The sequence below is a fragment of the Dromiciops gliroides genome, chromosome 1 (assembly GCF_019393635.1).
Source record: "Dromiciops gliroides isolate mDroGli1 chromosome 1, mDroGli1.pri, whole genome shotgun sequence".
Classification (NCBI taxonomy): Eukaryota; Metazoa; Chordata; class Mammalia; order Microbiotheria; family Microbiotheriidae; genus Dromiciops; species Dromiciops gliroides.
In genome coordinates this window covers 751,794,995-751,811,847 of record NC_057861.1, presented here as the reverse complement: position 1 = coordinate 751,811,847, position 16,853 = coordinate 751,794,995, and the positions used below count along the sequence as shown (strand labels likewise).

The 16,853-nt window shown below is 38.7% G+C and overlaps 1 protein-coding gene across 2 annotated transcripts in view; it reads left to right on the top strand.

Moving 5' to 3' along the window:
* CACNA2D3 (calcium voltage-gated channel auxiliary subunit alpha2delta 3) overlaps positions 1-16,853 on the top strand; it is a 1,069,564-nt gene that overhangs the window by 966,914 nt on the left and 85,797 nt on the right. For both annotated transcript variants that reach the window (XM_043978536.1, XM_043978534.1), the window contains 2 exons: positions 14,877-14,938; positions 16,160-16,204. In XM_043978536.1, coding sequence (XP_043834471.1) covers positions 14,877-14,938; positions 16,160-16,204 — 107 coding nt within the window. The remainder of the gene's footprint in view (positions 1-14,876; positions 14,939-16,159; positions 16,205-16,853) is intronic.

The following is a 16,853-nucleotide window of genomic DNA, read 5'->3' as shown; positions in this document are numbered from 1 at the left end:
TTCCAGTCAGGCACCTCATAAGGGGTTGTATCTACTTGATTGACATTTCACTAATTCCTCTGAGTCTCCTATGAATTATGGATGGCTTCACCCACCATATGGTTCAAGAGTTCTACCCACAGCTGGGATCAAATCGATTTGGTGGACAGGGTTCCTGTAAAAGCACTCCAGAAATCTTTAAGGATCTTTAGCTTTTGTTCACAGAGATGAAAATGGATATAAGGGTAGTTGTTGAGACAAATCTCTCTCCTTACCTTAGTCTAATAGAATACTTTGTTTTCTTTTCTTTTCTTTTTGTAATTTTGTAATTCTATTTTTCCATAAAAGTATTTTATTTTCCATTTACATGTAGAGATAGTTTTCAACATTTGTTTTTACAAGATTTCTAGTTTCAAATTTTCCTCCCTCCCTGCCCTCCCTCTCCCCTCCGGAAGACAGCAAGTAATTTGATATAGGTTATATATCTACAATCACATTAAACATATTTCTGCATTAGTCATGTTGTGAAAGACAAATCAGAGCAAAAAGGAAAAAACCTCAAAAAAGAAAAACAACAACAACAAAAACAGTAGAAGTAGTATGGTTCAATCTGCACCTAGATTCCACAGTTCTTTTTTTTTTTTTCTTACTGGATTTTGAGAGCATTTTCCATCATGAGTCCTTTGGAATGATCTTGGATCATTGTATTGCTGAGAAGAATCAAGTCTATCACAGTTGATCCACACATAATGTTGTCAATGCTGTGTACAATGTTCTCCTGGTTCTGCTCATCTCACTCAGCATCAGTTTATGTAAGTCCGTGCAGGTTTCTCTGAAATCTGCCTGCTCATCATTTCTTGCAGCACAATAGTATTCCATTATATTCATATAGCACAACTTGTTTAACCATTCCCCAATTGATGGGCAAGCCCTCAATTTCCAATTCCTTGCTACCACAAAAAGAGCAGCTATAAATATTTTTGTACATGTGGGTCTTCTTCCCTTTTCTATGATCTCTTTGGGAAAAAGACCTAATAGTGGCATTGCTGAATCAAAGGGTATGCACAGCTTTATAGCCCTTTGGGCATACTTCCAAACTGCTCTCCAGAATGCTTGTAGTAGTTCACAGCTCCACCAAAAATGCATTAGTGTTCCAATTATTCCACAGCTTCTCCAACATTTATTATTTTCCTTTTTTGTCATATTAGCCAATCTGATAGGTGTCAGGTGGTACCTCAGAATTGTTTTAATTTGCATTTCTCTAATCAATAGTGATTTAGAGCATTTTTCATATAGCAATAGATAGTTTTGATTTCTTCATCAGAAAACTGCCTCTTCATCTCCTCTGACCATTTCTCAATTGGGTAATGATTTATATTCTTATTAATTTGATTTAGTTCCTGGTATATTTTAGAAATGAGGCCCTTATCAGAAATATTGGCTATAAAAATTATTTCCCAACTTTCTGTCTCCCTTCTAATTTTGGATGCATTGCTTCTATTTGTACAAAAATTTTTTAATTTAATGTAATCAAAATCATCCATTTTGCATTTCATAATATTCCCTATCTCTTGTTTGGTCATAAACTATTCTTCTTTCCAAAGATCTGAGAGGTAAGCTATTCCTTTCTCTCCTACTTTACCTATGGTATCACCTTTTACGTTGTAATCATATACCAATTTTGACCTTATTTTAGTATAAGGTGTAAGATGTTGGTCTATGCCTAAATTCTACCATACTATCTTCTAGTTTTCCCAGAAGTTTTTTGTTTTGTTGTGAAGCAATGAGGGTTAAGTGGCTTGCCTAGAGCCACACAGCTAGTAAGTGTCAAGTGTCTGAGGCTAGATTTGAACTCAGGGCATCCTGAATCCAGGACTGGTGTTCTATCCACTGAACCATCTAGCTGCCCCTCCCAGCAGTTTTTGTCAAATACTGAGTTCCTATCCCAGAAGCTGGAGTCTTTGGGTTTATCAAATAGTGCATTACTAAAGTAATTTACTACTGTGTCTCCTGTGCCTAACCAACTCCACTGATCCTCTACTCTATTTCTTAGCCAATAGAATCCTTTGTTTTCTTCAAAACAGATTTTTTTGCCACCTCCTACAGGAAGTCTTCCTTTTTTTTTTTTGGAAGTCTTTCTTTACAATTCCCTGCCACACCCAAACTCCAGTTAATCTTGGTTTCTCGTAAAGTCACTGGCTTCCATTTGTTCAATCCTAATTCTTAGGCAATTATTTTCATCAGAGAGCTTTGATATCTCCTTTTCCATTTGGCTTTTCAATCTGTTGACTTTTTCTCATGTATTTCCCACATGAGCCTCATTTGTCTTTCCATTTTTCCCTCTACGTCTCTGACTTTATCTTCAAAGTCCTTTTTGAGCGTCTCTATGGCCTGAGACCAATTCATGTTTTTCTTGGAATCTTTGGATGTAGGATGTAGGATGTTGTTATCCTCTTCTAAGTGTGCAACTTGATCTTCCTTTACACTAAAGAGACTGTCTATGGTCCTCACCTTTTTTGGTCTGCTCATCTTGCTTGTTTTTCACTTGACTTTTACCTTCTTAAAGTGGGGCACTGTTTCCAGGCTGCACTGTCCCAAGATTAAGGGAGTCCCAAGTTGTATGATATAAGGAGGGGCAGGTTCCTCTCTCACCTGGCCTGTTACCTGGTCTGTAGATAACCCCAGGCCAACTTGCTAATTAACCAGACTGCAAAACTTTGTGTTCTGTGGGTTGTTAGCTTTGACAAGCCTGTGCCCTGGGCACTGCTATTCAAGCCTACTTCCTAGTTCCCAGCAGGGCTGAAAAACCCAAGTTCTGCCTCAGCACCAGCAGAGACCCCTGTAATCTTGTCCCTGCCAGAGGCTCAGCCCTCTCACCAGACTGTGAGCTTAGTTTCAGACGACACTGGTGCTACAGCTGATTCAGAGGCTCTGGGAGTCTCTTTCCCAGTCTCGGCCTGGCTGGGACTGAATCTGTGTCAGGGTGACTGTGGAGTTGGGCTCCACTCCTGTCTCAGTACAGCGGCCCCCTCCTTCTGATATTCTAAGCCATCTTTGGTTGGAAAATGATCTCAGCACGTTCTTTGGTGGTTTTTGCTGCTCCAGGAATAATTGTCCTATGGCATTATTTGGATGTTTTTTGAGCAATTATGTCATGAGTTCAAGAGCTCACGGCCTTTCCTCCACCATCTTGGCTCTACCCCTAAGTGTTTTTAAAGTCATTCTGCACTCCAGTTTATCTCAATCTCTCTCTCTCTCTCTCTCTCTCTCTCTCTCTCTCTCTCTCTCTCTCTCTCATTTTAGGGTTACTTTGTATTTAGTTATTTATTTACATGCTATATCATCCCCCCTCCCCCAGAAGTAAGTTCCTTGAGGACAGGGACAATTTAATTTTTTTCTCAGTTTCCTCATCAGTAAAATGAGGATAATAACTTAATAGCATCTACCTCTCAAGTGTGTTACAAGAAGCAAATGAGAAAATCTATATGGAGCCCTTTGCAAATTTTAAAGTACTATGTAACTATTAGTGATTATTATGACTGTTGTTTCTGTCACTGTCATTCTACTAAGCAACCAATAACATTGTGGTTAAATTGAATGAAATAATTAAGGTCCTAAAGGAAAAAAAAACAATTCTCTGCATTAACAAGCATCCTTTAAGTTCCTAATTTATATACCCAGCTTAGTACTTTTTTAGTTTTTGCCTTTGTCCTAATGGAGTTTCTAAGCACACAGAGGCACAGGGTGCCTAGATAGCCTCCTGGAAGCTATGGCCATCAGCTTGGTTGGGTAGAGTATGGTGCTCATTGGAAGAAGGCTATTCATTCTGACATCATGTGGTCCAGGGAAGCTCACTCCATTTCCCAGCCATAGATTCCAGTCTTCACCAGACCAGTGTTCTCAGAAATGCTAGTGGTTGGATTGGAGAGAAACTGGATCATGTACATCCAGAAAATGAATAATTGACCTTTCCTGACCTACTAAATCTAAAAGGTCAGTATCCAGGATAGTACTCCTCTACTTTCTTTTGAGGAATCAGGCAGAGGAAGTGTTTGTGTGTGTGTGTGTGTGTGTGTGTGTGTGTGTGTGTGTGTGTGTGTGTGTGTGTGTGGTGGGGAGCTGAATAATGAATAGCAGGGGCCATGATGGAGAGTCCTAAATCTGCCAGTCTAAATCTTTGTGGTCATAACTACAGAGAAGTCTTATCTTATTACCAACAGAACTGGTCACAGATGCATTGGTAAAGGGCATTTTCATGTCAGGACCCCAATACTAAGATTCATAGATTCAGACCAAAAACAATTTTAGAGACTGTGTAGTGCAAGTTCTATTATAGCCATGTTACAGAAGAATAAACCAAGGCATGGAGAGTTCAACTGACTTACCAAAAGTCAGAGAACCTACTCAGTAGTGAAATCATGGGTCAGAAATTTTGAGCTAGAAGGAACCTTAGAGATTTTCTGGGAGGCTTTGTGGTACAGTGTATTAACAAATAACAAATCTGAGAGTCAAAGGACCTGGCTTCAAACCCCAGCTTTGTACTTACAACCTGTCTAACCTAGGGCAAGAAACAATCTTTCTGGGCAGCATTTTCTTCATGATGGTTCCTCAAATTCCTTTCAAGTATAAATCTATAATCCTGTGCTTGTAGGCCCTATTCCAGTGGTTCTCAAGCTTTTTGGCCTCAAAAATGTACTCTTTGTACTCTTGAAATGTATTGAGGACGTCAAGGAGCTTTTGTTTATATGGGCTTTATCTATAGATATATAATGTGTTCGAAATGAAAATCTCAATATAATTATAGAAGTAGTTTTGAACTCATGGACCTCCCATAAGGGTCCCAGAGACAACTAGGATGTCCTGGGCCATATTCTAGGAACTGCTGGTTTAATCCAACCCTTTCATTTTAAAGATAAAGGAACCATATAAAGCACTATCCCTGGATTCAGGGGGACCTGAGTTCAAATCTGGCCTCACACACTTGACACTTACTAGCTGTGTGGCTCTGGGCAAGTCACACAACCCTCATTGCCCTGAAAAATCAAACAAACAAACAAACAAACAAGCAAACAAACAAACACACAAATGAACAAATGAATGAATGAATGAATGAATGAATGAATGAATGAATGAATGAATGAATGAATGAAATAAAGATAAAGGAACCTATGATCAGAGAGGTTATGGACATTCAAGGACAATAGTGAATAAATGTCTGACTTGAGATTCACACTTACATCCTCTCTTCCAAATAGAATACTGATTTCACTCTACTCTATGAGTAACATCTTGTTTTGATGGAAGTATATGAACAAAATATGACCTAAAAGATGTTAGGAAAAGAGAAGAGTAATTTTATTGGCAAATAATATCTCAGTATTATTATGAGAATAGTTTTGACCTCATGTACTCCTTGAAAGAATCTCTAGGATGCCCAAAGGTCTTTCGTTTGAGAACTGCTAGTTTGGATTATTTCTCTGATCCCTCCCAATTCTATTAGAATGTAAGCTTCTTGAGAGCAGGGATATAATAGTCACTAGTACTCAAGTATGGCAAATATAAGCACTTAATAAATGCTCAATTGACTGTTAGTTGAAGAGCCTGAGAGTCCCTATTTTGGTGGGAAAAAATGACTTACCTGAATAAAGCAGCCATGGTAGATTACCCAGGTAGCAGGCTAAAAGTCACTTGTGGGGATTATCCTCCTCCTTCAATCTTTATTTACTGATGAAATTAGGAGTAGTCCCCATTCTTGTTGATCAGTCCTTCATGCATGTATACATCTGCATGTGCGTGCGATGTGTGTTGTACACTCTTTACAAACTGGATTTAGGCGCCTAGGGCATGTTGGAAGTTGAGACATAACCCACAAAAAATTATTTCTAAATGAATACAATATGAAAATGGTATTTGATTTCTAATTTTACATGTAACATTGTTATATTTTAAGTTTCATATTACACAAGGATGCATGTCCATTAGCGTGATATGAAATGCATGCATGATTGCATCTTGAATGCATTTGAATATAATGGCACTGGAAATGTAATTTGTATTCTCAAATTTTATAAAACAAAATAAATACATCTTAGTGGTGGTAGCCACATTGCCTATGCTGTATTCAGTCTTTGTATTTCTCAAGCTAATTATCTACTTCCCCGTGCAAAGCCAAACCCTCATGCACTGGCAAAGCTGATATACCTCAATCAGACTCACTTTCGCCATCTTCTGGTAGCTAGCCCAGTTCTAGAGAGAGTCTCAGAACTTAAAGAAAATACAGGCCTATTCCCCATCAAACTTGTATTTCCACCAGCTTTGGTATTGTTGAATCACAGATGCACAATTCTCAATGGGACTGGCATTCTCCTCTCATGGAATGCATTTTTTTAACCATAAATACAGTTTTTCATCTCAACCTCTGGTACCAAGGATGTAGCAGACTTGCATTGTTTCTGCGGCCCTTTGGGGACATTCTACTATGGGCTCAGGCAGAGTTAGCATGCCAGAAGAGAGATGTGGAATTAATTTCTTTTTTCTAGATGATTCAAACTGACAAAATTGTTTGCTACAATCCAGGCATGTCATGTAAGAATAGTCATTAGGTCTAAAGTGTCTGCGTAATGGATGCCATGTTGTATAGTAGATTGAGAATCACGAGATGTGGGTTCATACCTGGCTTGGTCTCATACAGATTATCATGGTGACTAACATTTATATAACATGTTTAAGATTTGGGAGGCTCTTTATAGAAATTATTTTCTTTGAGCCTCACAACAACCTTGTATATTGCACCTAATGTTGTCTACATTTTATAGATGAGAAAACTGAGACTCACAAAGATTAAGTGATGTGCCCATGGTCATACTTACTCCTCATATGTGTTAGAGGTGGACTTTGAACTCCTTTCTTTTTGACTTTAAAGTCCAGCTTGTCATTCACTATGGCATGGTGGCCTCTCTAGCTGTGGGTCATTAGGCAAGCCACTTCCATCTTCTCCTCAGTTTCCTCTTTAGTCAAACAGGGAACTATTTTGTCAAATAGGTATCCATCTTTCCATTAGAGTATCATACTTAATGTTCTCTAGACTCATTTAGGTGGATAAAGTGAATATTGGGTTTTTTATTATGATAGAATATGCTAAAATATAAGTTTCCCCTTCATAGGTTCACTGAAAGCATCATTGGGACAACTCTAATATCAGATAGGATGATGAGGATAATTCTTTTCCATAGGGTTTTGATTTCTTCTACTAGGCCTCTATATTCTGAAAGCTTCTCAGTCCATCTAACTTGGAGATTGTGAGTATTCAGTAGGGTGAAATCTCTTTAAAATGTCACATTTGTGTTTTTAGGAATCAACATTATATCTGCAAGATTGTGGGCAAAAATTATGGCTATGATAATGATTCCATTATAGTAGTTTATTGCTTGAGTGCTCAAGCTTATATTAAAGTAGGTACTTGTAATATGGAGATTTGTTGTACATCAAAGATAGTAAGATTCTGGTGGTGAATTTTAACCAGAAGGTCATGTCTTGCTAGGTATTTGATGAGGTCTAAATTGTTGTACTCTCCCATTTTCATGTATAATCTTCATTAATCATTAGACCAGACTCCTTCAAGATAAGCTTTCTGTGATCTTCACTAGGAATGGTCTGCTCCTGAATCACTAGCATGAATACTTCATTTTCCATAAACAAATCTTTATTCCTCAGTCATCTGTTTGATGGTTCTCTCTGAGCTGAGTTCACATAGACATTGTCCATGAAGGGCCTTCTGATTCCAAGCTTGGATCTTGGCTCCATCCAAGAGTGAGTCACTTGTTATATTTGATAGATGATGAGGGTGTTGTTCATGGTGATGATGATGAAGAAGAAGGATTATTTTTTGTGTTCTGAAAGAGGCCTTAGGAAACTCATATTTGATTACAGGTTATTGAGGGCTTAAGAACTATACTGGTTGAAGAAATTTCTAACATAAAACAGGAAAACCAAATCTTCTTAATGTATTGAGGTCTACAGGCATAACAAGAGATCCTTTCCTAGCATGGTTTGTGTTGGGATTCTCAAATTCACCCTGCTTACTTGCAAACATCTATGAAAATGGATGATTTGGGAAGATATTGATGTATATTATGTGCATCTAGATTCTCTCCTTGGAAATTAAATCAGGCATCTTTGGGAGCTGCAGTCACATTCTTTATTACTCTGAAGAAACATATCAATGACAGTGTCTTGTGGAATAATAATGTACAAAAATGCAGCTCAGAGCCAAAGAGAGATCTAGGTTTGATCTTTACTCAGCTTTATTTGGAGCTCATTTCATATTTGTATTTTTTACCATTGTACTACTTGTTTTTATTTTTGTTTTTGTTTTTTGTTAGACTTAAGCCTTCACTATTGTAGGGGCTTCTCTAGGAGGAACTCTATCAGTGCAAGTTATCAGCTACTCTCCAACTTCTGGTCTTAAGCAGTTTTCCTGGATCCTGGGGGAACAAGGAATTTGTCCACAGTCAGATAGCCAGTTTGTGTCAGAAACAGGACATTATAAAAGACAGGAGTGAATTTTGCTGTTAATATAAAATTATGATTTCAGGAATTGAATAGGGACAAGATAGGCAAGTCATGGCAAGAGAGTCACTGGAGGAGCCATCAAGTATCAGATGTGATTAGAGTCACTGGAGGAAAGATCCATGTATATGATACTCAAATCGCACAGAGTTTCCAAGGAAATACAATAATAAGAAGCTATTAGTAATTTCATGAGAATAGAGAATATCATGGAACTTCTAGAATAGAAATGTAACATGTAGGTGATTTCTCATGTTTTTGAAACCACTCTACCATGCAGATAGCAGCTATTTTTTTATCCAAATCATGTGATATCTCTTAACTATGGGATGGAATAGATGGCTTGTAGGATCCCTTCTAAGGATAACAGTCCTATGGTCTATGACTCAGTAATAAGACTAGTTGAAGGCAGAATAGTCCTTTGCAATGAAAGTTGGCAAGAAGACCCAAATAACATTTTTATTAGATTAATTAGGCCGTGGGTGATATTATCCTATAATTTCCCAAGGGTGAATTATATTTTCTAAAATAATGTTCACGCTTTAAGCAAAGACAAAAAGAATTGCCTCTGTTCCTAAAGAGAATATATATGAGTTAAAATGACAGTTTGTACCTGAGGAAAATGAAAGGTGAGTTGCCATTCACTGTCATTCAATTTGAGATGAGGTTGTTTTCAATATCCTCATTTTTTCCTGTTTTCAAGGTAAATTTTAGAACCCCAAACCTTTATTCATCATCTGCAGTGTGTAAGTCACTGTATTAGGCAGTGACCTTCAACGTTCTGGGCTAAGTCATCTTATCTTCTTCCTTACCTCTATGCCTTCTCCCTTGGGAATCTCATCAGCTCTTATAGGTTTAATTGTCATATCTATACCAACAAATCCCTGATCTCTATGTTCAAGACAGGTCTCTCCCTAATTTTTAGTTGCATACTCCCAATTGTACAATGGGCACATACAAAATAGAATTCATTATCTTTCCCCTCAAACACTCCCCTTTTCCAAACTTTCCTATTTCTGAGGAAAGCATCATTATTCTTTCAGTCTCCCAGTTTCAAAACCTCAGAATTATAATCAATTCCACACTCTTCCCCATACCAAGCAGGTTCAATCAGTTGCCAGATCTTACCATTTATACCTCCAAATAATTTTTCACATGCAACCTCTCCTCCATTTACTTAGCTGCTCCCTTAAATCAGGCCCTAATCATCTCTTAGCTGGACTATTATAGTAGCCTCCAGATTGTTCTCCCTACCTCATGGTTCCCCCTACTTTGGTCTATCCTACACACAGCTGTCAAACTAATATTTCTATTTGATTACATCAATCCCCTACTTAGTTATCTCCAGGGTCTTCATAGTCGAGCTTTGAAAATTCCGCGAATTTTCAATCTCCCATACTATGTGATATGGCAAAACAGGCTGTCTTTGTTTTTCACAAAAGCTACACAATGTTCCATCTCTAGGCCCTTGTATTGGCCATCCTTCATGCTGGAAATGCATGCCTGTCTTGTTCTGCCTCATAGAGTCTCCCTCTTCCTTATAGATGAAGCTCAAGTTCCATCTTCCAAATGAAGCCTTTACTGATCCCCTCAATTGTAAATGTCTTCCTTTCTAATCGAACTTATATTTAACTATCATGCATTCTTAGATTTATTATTGTTATGATTATTTTCATAAATATTCATTGACTTCTCTTCAGTATATAAACCCCTGTGAATATAGATTATTCACTCCTTTATGATTGTAGATCTTTTATCTAGAACATAGAAAGCAGACAAAAACATACTTTTGGATTGATTGTGCATATAAAAACCTTTCATTTGTTGAGTAGGAGGGAGGGGAGTGACATATATACACATGAATAAGATATTAAGTCAAGGACATTGAGAGCAAAGGACAAATCCAGACAAAATGCTCTGGAAATGTTAGAAGATCAAAGAATACCTTTTAACTTGAGAGAGGGTCAGCAGGGACTGGCATGGGAATTTACCAGGCTTTTTGTGGGAAGGGGCATATAAGTTGAACAAATTAGTAAGAAGATGATTTTGAGATCAAGGAGGTTGGAATTTTTGGCATTGTTCACAGAGGTTTGTAAATGAGGCAGGAGACAGCATGTTGAAGTCAGGCAATACCTAGGAGTCCAGTCTAACCTTGAGTGAATGTAGGGAAAGAATGTAAATTAAGGTCAGGAAGCTAGAATGATAACAAAAATAACAAGAATAATAGCACTTATATAGTGCATTGCGGTTTTCAAAGTCCTTTGCTTCCATTATCTTATAACAGGTTTCCATTTTTCCTAAAGGCAATAGGGAGCCATTGAAGGTTTTTGAACTAGAAGATCCTTTTTCATAATTTCAAGTCAATTTTAAGGCAAACCTGCAGACATCTGTTACAGCCATTAAGTTAGCTATAAGAACTGGACTCATTGAACCATATGGGTTTCCTTTTGTTATAGAGACCTTTGAAGGGGAAAACACTCAAAAGTCAAGCTATGCCATTGGAAGGAGGGTAGGATGCAGTTGATAGGGACAGCAGAGAAGGAACTGAGAGCACAGGATTGTCCAAAGAGGAAAAACTGTTATGATTCTAGCCAGTTTTATCTGGGGGGGGGTGTATGGGGGGTGCTTTGGAAACAGTCTCACTCTATGGACCATTTAGGGAAAAAGCACCTGGAAGGCTGCATGTAGTTACGGGGCACCCAGACGAGAAGGATGTAGGCATGTTGGAGAGAGATCAGAGACGAGCAACAAAAATGATTAATGGCATGGAGGGATTGACTCATGGAGAAAGATGAAAGGCCCTTGTGGAGCTGGGTAAGCAGTGAGCAACAGGGCAGATGATAACAGCCTCCAAGTATGTGGAAGCATAAACAGGGAAGAGGAAAAAGCTTCATTAGTGAGGTTCAGTGGGGGTTAGGGGAAGGACCTGGATGGAGGGGAGTGAAGGGAAGGAAGGGAGCTTTTAGGTGTTGGAATAGAAGAATTTTGAGATCCCAAAACAGAATCATGGATGGAAATCTCTAAGCAAAGTTCAATGGCATCAAGACCAGAACAACTCCCTGAAAGAAATATCTGTGGGACTTTTCCTTCCTTGGGTGTTGTGGATTGGAGGCTTTGAAGAATTTTTCTAATTTCTGAAGTCTTCATTACAGCTACATATTGATGATGATCACATCTATTTAGGATTATAAAGCCTTTAAATCTTAACGGATTTGAGCCTAGCAACAAGTGTCCAAGGTGGCTTCTCTCATCATCCCCACTATACAAAAGAGGAAACTGAGCTTCAAAACTGGGGTATAGTGGAAAGAGCATTCGAGCATTCAAGGTTCAAATCTTTCTCTGGTGGTAGCAAGCTGTATGGAACTAGAGTAAATGATTTAAGCTCTCTGGGCCTCAATTTCCTCACTTGCAAAATGAGAGGATTGGATTAGATGACCTTTGAGTTCCATTCTTGCCTTAGCGTCACAGTGCTATGCTCCTGTTTGTCCAGGGTTACAGAGCAAAGACAGAGCTTAACATGTCTGTCATTGTCCATTCTTCAGGTGGCTTCAGTTAAGTGTGCTATTCTTCCTAGTCTGGATGAGAGCATATGCAAGAGACTGTGATTATTTTTCAGTATAAATGTCTTATGAAATCCTGAGAACATCATCAAAGCTATCTGATCCTCTGATTCAAAGTTGTGTTTTTTCTTTAGAATCAACTCTTCATTTGGGAAGGGAAAAAGTAATGTTTCAAGTCTTGTCTCAAATGCATAGAGCATCAGAGAGTGTGACTAGTGCTGTTTGTCTTTTAATTAAGCAGGTGGAAACCATATGAGGTACTAGCCAAGAGTTTGCCTTGAAAGTGGCTAGTGCCCAACATGCCTGGAGGGCCTCGCATGCTCATTTGTGCCAGCATGTAGTCATTGGGTGAGATGAGGTTTGATAAAAGATAAAGAAGAGCCTTTGGATTTCAGAACATGGCACTCCAAGGGATTTCCTGGTTAGCATTTAAAAACATAAGTAACCCCTCTTCAGCACTAAGCCCTCAGGAGGTACTCTGTAGATGTGTATTGAATTAAAGAAAAAAAAAAGAACAAATGAGTATTTGCTGAGTTTTAAGAAAGTGAAATCAGTGAGCTGAGTGCTAACTCCTTAGTAATGGGTATTATTAGTGCACTTCATGTGGAAGTTGTGTTTTAATGCCATGGGTGGCTGGGGATTCTTAGAAATGCCATGGAATTTCATCTGTCTCCTTCTTCCCCTTGTATTCTCAACCCAGCTCAGTGTCTTTCAAACATTACTTAGGAAATAAGCATCAGTAGGCTAACTCAGTGGTCTGTCTATTCCATTGCATGCTTCAGTATGGGCAGCCATTCTCCATCTGTTTGGTCATTGGATATCTTTGTTAGATCACTCCTTTTGAATGATAATGAAACTTTCTAAGGATTCCTAGTACAGGAGTTGGGCTTGAGCATCCAAGAAAGGCAACATCTGTCAGGAATCTGAAATTATTTCCATTTGAATTCTGCACAGCACATCCTACATGATAGAGGCAAACTGTGGTCTTTGCATGATACTCTGTGGCTTTGAATCATGCAACACAACAAGAACCAAAGAAGAAAAAGGTCAAACCATTGGATGGGCAATGGAAAGGTGCAGAGTGGGACCAGGGAGACTGCACTATATCCTGGCAAGTGCCTATAAGCAAGGATTACTGTCAAAGATATAATGCAAATAATATCTGATCAGAAAGATGATGGCCTGGCCTGTCAGCAAAGTGAAAGTGGGAGGAGGGGAGAATAAAGCTCCACTGATACTCATGGAATGCTAAATACACTGTTCAAAGAGTCCTTAACTTGGGGTCCATAGACCTCCATAGATAGGTTTCTATCCATAGATCAGTTTCAGAGGATCTACAATCTTGTGGGAGGGAAAAAATTACATCTATATGTTAATATAATTGTTTTCCTTTCTCATCAAGTGTATTTTATTTTGTGCATTTAATAACAGGGTCCATAGGCTGTTTGACACACAAACAACAAAAATTAAGAATGCCTGAATCCAGGATTATAGCATATATAGTAACTTCTCCATAGAAGAGCATAGCAAAATAGAAATATTATTCTCACAGAATAGGAAAAGTTGGATGGGACATCCAGATAACTTGCTAGAGGAATCCCTCTGTTGATGAGATTGCAACTCCACCAAAGAATGGAAATCTAAGAATGTTACTTTTTATGGATTTATTTGTACATAGTGAATGTTCTTTGAATTTTAGGGTTCCCAAGCACAAAGCAATGAAATGTTTATATGGAGTTGAGGGAATTGAACATGGTGAGAGGGATGAGGTTCTAGTTTGGTTCTAGTAGAATGAAAATTTCTTAATACAATCAAACAGAAGCTGAACAGGGCACCTTAGAAAAGTTGGAAAGCCCCCACTTTGGAAAGGTTTAACCTCAGATAGGTTGATCATAAGGTCAAGATGTTGAAAAGGGAAGTCATGCTTTGGGCCAAAAGGAGAATTGATTTTTAATTCTTTCCCAAATTAGCTTGTATTTATACATTATATATGTTTTCCAGTTGCCTTCCATTTGAATATAAGCTCCTTCAGGACAGAGATGATTTCACTTTTTCTTTGTATCCCTAGTGCTTAGCTCAATGACAGTAGCATAACAAATAATAAAGGCTTATCCATTAAGTCTTTGCTTTTGCCCTTTTTGGCTCTGAGTCTCTATTTTAAGCTCTGACTCTACTTGCATTAAATTAATCCATAAGCACTTACTAAATACCTACTATGTGCTAGTCACTGGGCTAAGTGCTGGGGATATAAATGAAACAAATTTTATTCCCAAGACTATGTTTGAGAATATTAAACAAGAGGCCCAAAGACTGGAAAAAGATCCCCCTGCCTCATAAAAAATGCACATACTCTCATAAGCATTTAATCTCAAAATTCCATCCAGTTGATGGATGGGCATACACCATATCTATGGCCCACCTCACCTTCCAGTACCAGTGAAGTGGAGATGGCCCACAGGTATGTGGATTTGGGACAACCTACTTGGATTCTGTCTCCTGAGGACCCATTTGCTCCATCTTCAACCTGTTCTACCCCAAGGAGTCCTTTGAATTCCAGGAATTTGAAAATTTCCTACTCAGAAGACAAGAAACTCCTCCCTCACACTAGGCATCACTACCATAATCATCATTTTCATGTTTCTCTTCTCTGTTGTTGCCTGAATAGAGGCATTTTTTTAAATATGCCAGGATGGGCAATTTTCTGTGATAATCTTAGATAATTGTGTAAAAAGGTTTGTAATGCCTTGTTTTATTTATAATTTGTACCAGCTGTAGGCATTCAGATGAAACTCGAATTTTTCCAGCGGAAGTTCTGGACTGCCAGCAGACAGGTAAGTTATAATCAGTATATTGAGGAATTAACAGCTCTGTTATTATCCAGGTGTTCCCATTTGGGTCTGCTGAGCGAGAGAAGTGCCAGATTTCCAAATGAATGTTTGCAAAACCCCAAACTACCAGGGACCCAGATTTCCTTTATTTTCACTACATGAGCAAAGGGTGGTCAACAGATGAAACAATACTTTCTGGGCAATATAATGGTGGCTAGCCCAAGGGCAAAGCAAATTGTGTCTTTCCAAATGGGAATGACTCTTTAAATAGCCCTGTTTGGGGGTAGCTTCCATGTCAGATAAACTAGTATATTTTCCATGCAACTTTCTTTTCATCTCCTTAGAACTTGGAGGGTACTTTTTTTTTCAACATTTCTCACCAAATGCAATAATAGTATGGAAAGTGCTTCACAAATATTAAAGCCCTATAAAAAATGTGAAGATGAATATTTCTTCTTCTTCTTCTTCTTCTTCTTCTTCTTCTTCTACTACTACTACTACTACTACTACTACTACTACTACTACTACTACTACTACTACTACTACTACTTCTACTTCTACTTCTTCTCCTCCTCCTCTCATTTCCAAATAAACTGGTGTAATTTAGTGATTTGAAAAACTAGCTGCTGTCATCCTGTGGCCTTCTTTGCCTTTAGGAAATAAGAAAACTCTAGGTTGCATCAGCAGCATTTCTGTCTCTGAGAATAGAAGGTGGGAATAACAAGGGTATGGAATTTCAAGGCTTGGAAAATGAAGAGAATCCTACGATCTAGAGATGGAAGGACCTCTGAGGTAATATAGTCCAGCCAGCTCACCTTACAGACGAGGAAACTGAGGCCTAGATACTTGTTCAAGGTCAAATTGGTAGGGAGAAGCAGAGTCTGGATATGAAAGAATGAAATGAGAAGTATTAAATATGAGTTAGGGAGATGAATATTGGAAATGGTAGATCCCTTCGAAAATTCCCTCATTGATTAAACAAAATGAGAATTATATTTCTACCAAAATTGGACTGAAGACATAGCTTCCTGTTCAGTTACATTGGGCAGAGAGATATGTCCACCTTGAGTCCTAGCTTTGGAAAGAGAGCAGGATCCTACTGGAGGCTGACTCTCCCCACAGGGTCTTTTTGGTCAGTCTCCAGCACTGTCCATCAAGTAACTGCTAAGCCAGGCTGAAGAACCACCAAGTAACATGTTTTCCTCCTGTGTTTTCCTTTTACAGTGTGCCTCTCTGGATGGCAGATGCTCCATTAGCTGTGATGATGAAGTAAGTCTCTTTTCTCTTCCTATCTCTTCTGGAGGGTGAGGGTGAGGCCTGGGGCAGCAGGTCTGAATTACAGTTAGAAAGTAGAGTCAGAAGTGGCTCAGTTTGGGTGAGTTTGAAAGTATTAAGCAAATTCAAAAGCCATTCATTAAACACCTACTCCATGGCAGGTACTGTATTAGGCACTGACCCTACTTAGACTGTGGGTTTCTTTAAGGGTAAGGACTTATTTTTTTTTTTAATCTCCACATTTTAGCACAGTTCCTGGCATAAAATAGGTGAATAATAAATGTTGACTTGAATACAAGGTCCAAGTAATAGAGTCCTTGCCTTTAAGGAGATTACATTTCACTGGAGTGGGGGTGGGGATGGACTTCAGAGGGCCTGGTAGCCCTCCTGGGAACCCTTCCAAAGAGTCAGGTCCATAATCCTGAGATAATACGGAATCTCACTTGAGACGCTGCTTCTAACTGAGCTTAATAGAGCTCTTGGTATGATTGATATGCCCAGCAGGCGGCAGTGTTGACATTCTGGTATTGGGAAGAGAGGTTGGTTGCTAGATGTGGGTATTAAAAACAAAGGACTCTAGGCCATCAGGTGACCAGAAGCCATCTGAGGCCAAGGTCACTTCTGTCCCAAGCTCTTCTCTGCC